Source organism: Otolemur garnettii, unplaced genomic scaffold, assembly GCF_000181295.1.
Source record: "Otolemur garnettii isolate 467f Iridium unplaced genomic scaffold, OtoGar3 scaffold00016, whole genome shotgun sequence".
Lineage (NCBI taxonomy): Eukaryota > Metazoa > Chordata > Mammalia > Primates > Galagidae > Otolemur > Otolemur garnettii.
In genome coordinates this window covers 19,308,692-19,317,320 of record NW_003852411.1, presented here as the reverse complement: position 1 = coordinate 19,317,320, position 8,629 = coordinate 19,308,692, and the positions used below count along the sequence as shown (strand labels likewise).

General features: G+C 39.0%; 1 protein-coding gene across 1 annotated transcript in view; it reads left to right on the top strand.

Moving 5' to 3' along the window:
- DARS2 (aspartyl-tRNA synthetase 2, mitochondrial) overlaps positions 1 to 8,629 on the top strand; it is a 34,912-nt gene that overhangs the window by 16,456 nt on the left and 9,827 nt on the right. The window contains exons 9-12 of the mRNA XM_003785697.3: positions 275 to 344; positions 1,040 to 1,219; positions 2,165 to 2,272; positions 5,066 to 5,128. Coding sequence (XP_003785745.1) covers positions 275 to 344; positions 1,040 to 1,219; positions 2,165 to 2,272; positions 5,066 to 5,128 — 421 coding nt within the window. The remainder of the gene's footprint in view (positions 1 to 274; positions 345 to 1,039; positions 1,220 to 2,164; positions 2,273 to 5,065; positions 5,129 to 8,629) is intronic.

The following is an 8,629-nucleotide window of genomic DNA, read 5'->3' as shown; positions in this document are numbered from 1 at the left end:
AAAAAAAAAAAGCATGGTCTAATTTGCATGCCAGTCTAATATATGAGTATCCAAAGGTACCAATATATATTTTGAAAACGATGTACAGAATAGTTAACTTCTCATGGGTCAGGTGTGCATCTGATTAGATTAAAACATCACTAAAAGGCTTTCCTATGTTTTTAAGGTATCATTATTAATTTATTTCATAGTGTATATTACCATAAGCTTTGGGGAAAAATCATACGCATCTTCCTAGAGTCATGACTCAATTAATGCTATTTTTCAATTGTAGATATTTTCAGGTCGCCCGATGTTATCGAGATGAAGGTTCAAGACCAGACAGACAGCCAGAGTTTACTCAGGTACTAAGTTATATTCCCTTGTCTTTTACATGTTCAGGCTTACTACTGCCAAGTATTTTCTTCAAGAACAGGGCAGTCACATTTTATATACTTTACTTCTCACTACATTCTATCTGTTAGATATTTAATTAACTAATGATTCAATTTTGATTCATTTTATGTGTCCTTTTAATAAGAAATGTGGTCATCAACTGAGGAATGACAGGAATTCCTACAGTGTTTTAATGCTAATGATATGAGTATGCTAAAGCTTTTAAATACTAAGAACCAAAAATTCAGCCAAGCATGGTGGCTCACACCGGAATCCCAGCACCCTGGAAGGCCAAAGTGGGAGGATTGCATGAACTCAGGAGTTTGAGATTGGCCTAAACAAGAGCGAAACACTGTCTCTACTAAAATAGAAAAATTAGCTGGGCATGGTGATGCACGCCTGTAGTCTCAGCTACTCAGGAGTCTGAGGCAAGGGGATCACTTGAGCCCGGGAGTTTGAGGTTGCTGTGAGCTATGATGATGCCAAGGCACTCTGTCATGGGGTTACAGAGTGAGACTCTGTCTCACAAAAACAAAAAAACCCAGATGTACAATAATAAGTATGTACAAAATCCCATGGTAACTTAAAAGCAGAGAAATATGTGTATAAATATGTATATATTGTGGCTATTCAAATTAGTTTCCATATATTATTTTGGTTTCAGATTGACATAGAGATGTCTTTTGTAGACCAGACCGGGATTCAGCGTTTGATTGAGGGTTTACTCCACTGTTCCTGGCCCAGTGACAAAGATCCTGTGGTGGTTCCTTTTCCTTCCATGACTTTTGCTGAGGCACTGGCCACCTATGGAACTGATAAACCTGACACTCGCTTTGGAATGAAGGTACTTCTCGTCACTTTTCCAGGACTGTGCCCCCAAATAGTCCTGCAGTCTTTTAAACCGCTTTGAAATTCACAAGTGTCACACAGTCAAATTGTATTATTGTTGTACTTCAGCAGCTTATTAGTGAGCTACAGCAAGAGAGAATAAGAGCTTGCTTTTTTTTCTATCTACCGTATTCCAAGACTCATTTCCAAGAGTCAGTCAAATTCTTACTCTAAAGTTTTTATTACTTACAAGTTATTGATTATATGGACATGAATGGTAACCCAAAAGGGAGAACTATCCAATTTTTTTAAAGCCAAAATGGCACTTGGAAGGCAAAGATGATTTGTTTTCCATGGTCTATAAAGGATCAAAGCATGTGAAAGCATGTTTATTCAAATCATTGGTATCTATAAGTATTTAAGGTCAAAGGTAGAATTTATATAGAGCCATTTCACTATGAGACCTCCCATTATTTGCTCCTGGAAAGCCATATCCCTTGATCTCTGTAATGCCGTTTCAGTGCACATTCCTTAGAGACTGAATTCTGCCCAGTATATGAATAGTCATTGCTCAATTCTGAGAATGAAAACTATGTAATAGAAAAAGTCATAACTCCCTCCTTGTTTCTTCCTTTGATGGAATGGTGGTTCTACCACTTACTAGCTATGTCATCTTGAGCAAGTTACTTTCCTCTCTGTGTCTCAGTTTCTTCATCTATGAACTGGGGATTATAAGAGGCCCAACCTCATACTATTGTACAGATACGATGAATAAATATATGTAAAACATTGTTATTGTGCTTAACCCATGGTAAATGCTCTATGAATGCTATCTAATGTTAACTTATCAAATGTTGAATATTATCAAAACTGTTCTCTTCTTGAAAATCTTGTTTGTAAAATGTTTTGAGAAAAAAATTACTTCACATTTAGTTACCCCTTTTTGTTACCCATTTTTCAGATTATCGATATCAGTGATCTGTTTAGAAACACAGAGATTGGATTTCTTCAAGATGCACTTAATAAACCCGAAGGAACCATCAAAGCCATATGTGTCCCTGAAGGAACAGTAAGTGAAGCATCATTCTGTTTTCTCTAAAATGTATGCTTGAGAAGTAAATGTGTTCAACACTGGCACATTTGAACTTCAGAAAAAACACTTCTTTCTAAATAAAAATGTTTTTATATAAAGTCTAAAAGTATCTGAAAACAATTAAACTTTATAACTTTATATCCAAGATCCAGGGCTTTTTTTTTTCCTTATTAACAATGTTAAGTAGTAATCCTATACTTCATTTGGAATAATATCATCATGAATATTTTATGAGCATTAAGTAGTGCTCAGTATTCTGTCTCCAGCCTCAGTATGTTGACACCTTCTCAGCCCATACGAATTCCAGCATAGTCATTGCATGTTGACTATTGGCCTTTTGAGGTTCTCACTTCAATTGCATTAATAATGGGAAGAAAAGGAGGTAGAACTAAAAAAGCAAAAAGGAAGGAAAATAAGTAGGGGTAGAAGAGAGAGAGAATAGTTAGCAAGCATTGACTCTAAAACAATGAGACATACCTATTTTCTATAGTTAGTATACCTACTTTGAAAGTAATTTAATACTTAGTAAGAGGCATCCCATAGGTGTTTTGAATAAGCTTATGATTTTGAATGATTGTACTCATTCAGATACATAGGAGATTAATAGATTCAGAATGGGGTGAGACCTCATTACTTTTTATTTACTTCACAAATTCAGCAGAAAATAATATGGTGCCAGACATAACAAATGTGTTCAAGGGAACTCAGTGTAGCATATTGTCTCTACCCCAATTTGAGTATGTCTGTTCTTCCCTGAGTAGATACAAGAAGTGCAGGGGTGTGAATCATGTTTTCACCTTTTTATTACCTCCCAAAGCTAGTTAAATGTCCCATAAATCAAATTAATGATGTGTTATATAGGGTAAAAATAAGGACATAATGAAAGTATAATTTCATAAATCACACAGTTTATTGCCATACAAGCAGAATTTTTTTCTTAGGTTCACAATGCTTGCAGGGGTGAATGACATGAACAAACCCCAGAGGAAATATACTCAATAGACAAGGTACATTAACCACATGGTGAATGAGTTCCAGAAGTTCTGATGTCCACTTGCTCAGTTAGGATGGAAGCAGGCCTCTGTGCAAAGTAAAAACTAATTAAAGTTTGAGGTATCTCAAGAGAAGATGGTTTGACCACACAATGCAGACTACATTTAAGGTCCCTAGATGCTGGAGGGTGGGGCCAGCAAGGATGCAAGAGATTAGCTCCAAAGATAACAGGGTATTGCCCTGTTTCAGCATCCAGAAACAGCTGCCAGAGTGCAAGGCATCACAGCATGTACTGTCAAAATATCTGTTAAACTCTTGGTAGAGACAGAGTCTCACTTTATTGCCCTCCGTAGAGTGCTATGGCATCACACAGCTCACAACAATCTCCACCTCCTGGGCTTAGGCAATTCTCTTGCGTCAGCCTCCTGAGTAGCTGGGACTATAGGTGCCCACCACAACACCTGGGTATTTTTTCTTATTGTTGGTGTTGCAATTTGGCCGGGGTCAGGTTTGAACCCGCCACCCTCAGTATATGGAGCTAGCACCCTACCAGACCACAGGCACCACCTGTCTTATAAACTCTTAAGGTTTTTTTTGTTTGTTTTGGGGGAGTTTTTTTGAGACAGAGTCTCACTTTGATACCCTTGGTAGAGTGCGTGGCATCATAGCTCACAGCAACCTCAAACTCCTGGGCTCAAGCAACTCTCTTGTCTCAGCCTCCCAAGTATTTGGGACTACAGGTGTCCACCACACACCCAGCTATTTTTTAGAGATGGCGTCTTGCTCTTACTCAGGCTGGTCTGAACTCCAGAGCTCTGGCTATCCACCTACCTAGGCCTCCATAAGTGCTAGGATTACAGGTGTGAGCCACCATGCCTGGCCTCAAACTCTTGAGTTTATGTGTATTTTTGAAGTCCAGTAGTTGAAGTCAGTAGTTAACATATAGGGGTCAGATAAGGTTTGAGGTAATATGCCCAAGGGGAAGAGGGAGTTTACTCCAGGTTCTCATATTTGGGATCTGATAAGACATCACTCTCAAAGGGAGAAGGAATATGCTCTAAAACATCAAACTATGTAAGTGGAATTATTTGAAGCTACATAACATAATGATAACCATAGTGTCTCATTTAGAAAGACACTGTGATAATTTAGAAAAAGTAAGATACAACAAGGATTTTAAGAAACCTTAAACAAGCTAATTAGAAAAAGATGTAAAGAATTTTAAGAAATCTGAAATATTCAAGACCACTATGAGCTAGAGCAAAATAGCCCCATCTCAAAATAGCCGGGCTTTGTAATGGGCACCTGTAGACCCAGCTACTCAGGAGACTGAAGCAAGAGGATCAGTTGAGCCCAGGAGTTTGAGGTTGCTGTGAGCTATGACTTCACAGCACTCTATGGAGAGCGACAAAGTGAGACTCTGTCTCAAAGAAAAAAAAATCTGAAATAATTAAATTCCAAGTCCTCCTATTGGTCTGAAAGTTGTTTTTCTCTTAGTTGTAGGGCTTCATTTTGAACATTTATGCTGCTTATTACATACAAAGTCTCCTGTGGAATACATTGACAGCTATTCTCCATAAGACTTGTATAATGAGGGGAAAAAATAAACCCTATAACAAGCTTTAACAAATTGTCATTTGTCAGGAGAAATTAAATTTTTACTAAATCCCACTACTGTGATAGACATAAAATATACATGTGTCCCCATTTATATCACTAACACGTTAATCAAGCTAAGAGTCAAATTAACAAGTTTACTGTTTTTTTTTCCATCAGAAATACTTTAAAAGGAGAGAAATTGACTCCATCAGAAAAATTGCAGCTGACCATTTTAATCAGGTAAGGAGTTAATTAGGTGAGATTTTTTCCTTACAGGTATTCAATTTTTTTTTTTTTTGAGACAGAGTCTCACCATGTCACCCTTGGTAGAGTGCCAGGCATCACAGCTCACAGCAACCTCAAACTCTTGGACTCAAGTGATTCTCCTGCCTCAGCCTCCCAAGCAGCTGGGACTACAGGTGCCCGCAACAAGGCCCAGCTATTTTTTGTGGCAGTTGTCATTGTTGGTTAGCTGGCCCAGGCCGGGTTCAAACCCGCCAACTTCCCAACTTCAGTGTATGTGGCTGGCACCATAACCACTGTTCTACGGGTGCTGAGCCAATATTTTTTAAGTAATAATTGCTTGAACTCTTGAACTCTCTTGAGGGTCTTACTATTTCATATCATTCTACTTTTCTTCTTTTTTTTTTTTAGAGACAGGGACTCACTCTGTCCTCCTGGTTAGAGTGCCGTGGTGTCATCACAGCAGCCTCCAACTCCTGGGTTCAAGCCATCTTCCTGCCTCAGCCTCTTGAGTAGCTGGGACTACAGGTGCCCACCATAGCTGGGTAATTTTTCTATTTTTTGTAGAGACAGGGGTCTTGCTCTTGCTCAGACTTCTATTTTTGAATTTTTAAAGTTAATCTTATTCTTAAGTATAACTAAGACTTCAACTTAGTTGAATTCACCATTAATCAGAATGTGAAAGTTCAGCTATATGGTTTTAAACAGTCTCACCAAGCTTTGACTTTATTGGCTATCAGTCTACGACTATAGCCTTTTCAAATAAGCCAAGGTAGGCTGAACGTGATGGCTCACTCCTGTAATTCTAGCACCTTGGGAGGCTGAGGCAGGTGGATTGCTTGAGCCTGAGCAAGAGCAAGACCCCATCTCTATTAAAAATAGAAAAATACTAGCCAGGTGTGGTGGCAGACACTTATAGTCCCAACTATTCAAGAGGCTGAGACAAGAGGATCTCTTGAGTCCTAGACTTCAAGGTTGCTATAAGCTATGATGGTGCCATAGGACTCTACTCAGGGTGACAGAGACTCCATCTCAAAAAATAAATAAATAAACTTTATATCGATAAATAAATAAACAAAGTTATTTTAATCTAGTTAGGAAAATAAACAGATATGCTGATGTTTAAATGCAAGTATGGCAGGTGTGGGAAAAAAAACTGTATCTATTGTTCTTCCTATATCAGTTTTTAGAATTCTGAATGTTTTTATTTTTGTTTTTTTGTTTTTTTTTTTGAGAGAGAGAGAGAGTCTCAGTTGCCCAGACTAGAGTGCCATGCATCAGCCTAGTTCACAGCAACTTTAAACTCCTGAGCTTAAGTGATCGCCTGGCCTGAATATACCTTTGACAGACATTTTGTGTTCTTGGGTTTTTGTGAATAGTAGAATTAAAACAGGGAAGAATAAGAGTTCTTCACCTGCCACCTATGTGGCTAATTTTTCTATTTTTAGTAGAGACAGGATCTCATTCTTGCCCAGGCTGGTCTTGAACTCCTGAGTTCAAGTGATCCTCCCTACCATAGCCTCCCAGGGTGCTCAGATTACAGGCATGAGGCATCTTGCCCAGCCTTTCCTTCCTAATTTTCATTATTTTTATATAGGAAAAAGGTGCAGCTATTATTTTTAAATGTATTAACAATTTAACTTGATTTGGCTTCAAGTTCTTTTTAATATACGTATTAATTTTTAGCAACATAATACATATACTTGGTTAAAAATAAAAGAGGAGAGATAAGGCTCCCATCCACATACCTCACCTAGTTACTCCGTACCTACTGCATAGCTGCCTTTCTGGACCCTTTCTTCATTCCTCTTCTGAGTTTAAGCCACTCTTCCTGGATTCCAGATCTTCTTTCTTATTGATGCTAGAGTATGTACTCAAGTAACTTCTAAGACAGCATGTGAGAGGTCAATTTTCTGAGTCCTTACATGCCTAAAAACGCCTATATGTTCAAAACGTAACACTTGAATAATAATTTGGCTTGGTATAAAATTCTGATTGACAGCCATGCCATCCTGGAACAATGCTATCCAATAGAACTTTCTGTAATGATGGGAATGCCTTATATCTGCATTATGGTAACCAATAGCTAATATTGAATGCTTTGAAACAGGCTAGTATAACTGGAGGTTTTAGCATCCTAGAACAACGCTATCCAATAGAACTTTCTGTAATGATGAGAATGCCTTATAACTGCATTATGGTAACCAATAGCTAGTATAGCTATTGAATGCTTTGAAACAGGCTAGTATAACTAAAGGTTTTACTTCATTTTATTTAAATTAATTTAAATTTAAGCCAGGTGCAGTGGCTCATTCCTATAATCCCAGTACTCTGGGAGGCCAAGGCCAGTGGATTGCTTGAGCTCAGGAGTTCAAGTCCAGCTTGAGCAAGAGTGAGATCCTATTGCTACTAAAAATAGAAAAGCTTAGGGCAGCACCCATAGCTCAATGGGTAGGGCACCGGCCACATACACCAAGGCTGGTGGGTTCAAACCCGGCCTGGGCCAGCTAAAACAATGACAACTGTAACAAAAAAATAGCTGGGTATTGTGGTGGATGCCTGTAGTCCCAGATACTTGAGAGGCTGAGGCAAGAGAATTGCTTAAGCCCAAGAGTTTGAGGTTGCTGTGAGCTATGACGCCACGGCACTCTACCCAGTATGACCAGGGTGACAGCATGAGACTCTGTCTCAAAAAAATAAAAATAGAAAAACTAGCCAGGCATTGTGGCAGGCACCTGCAGGTCTAGCTCCTGAAGACACTGAGACAAGATCACTTGAGCCCAAGGGTTTGAAGTTTCTGTGAGCCATAGGATGATGCCATGGCTCTCTACCCAGGGACCCAGGGACTTTGTCTCAAAAATAAATAACAAGGCTCCGTGCCCGTAGCACAGTGGTTATGCAGCCACATACACCGAAGGTGGCGGGTTCGAACCCAGCCCGGGCCAGCTAAACAAGAACAAAAAATAGCTGGGCATTGTGGCAGGCACCTGTAGTCCCAGCTACTTAGGAGGCTGAGGCAAGAGAATTGCTTAAGCCCGAGGGTTTGAGGTTGCTGTGAGCTGTGACACCACGATACTCTACCGAGGGTGACATAGTGAGACTCTGTCTCAAAAAAATAAATTTATTTAAATAAGTAAATAAGCAAACTAGCTAGCCACAGCATGTGACCAGACAGCATAGACTTAGGACATCGAGCATTGATTTATTTTTCTTCTCTCATCTGTTGTTACTGATGAGAATCTGATGCATGTATGAATTTATCCTCCCCTATATAGAAGACTGACTTTTTTTCTCTTTGAAAGCTTCTAACCTCCTGATTCTTAATGTTCTTTTTTGGTTTCTTTTTTGAGACAGAATCTCACTATGTCACTCTCAAACTCCTGGGCTTAAGTAATTCCCTTGCCTCAGCCTCCCAAATAGCGGGGACTTCTTTTCTTTTTTTTTTTTTGAGACAGAATCTTACTATGTTGCTCTTGGTAGAGTAATATGGTGTCACAG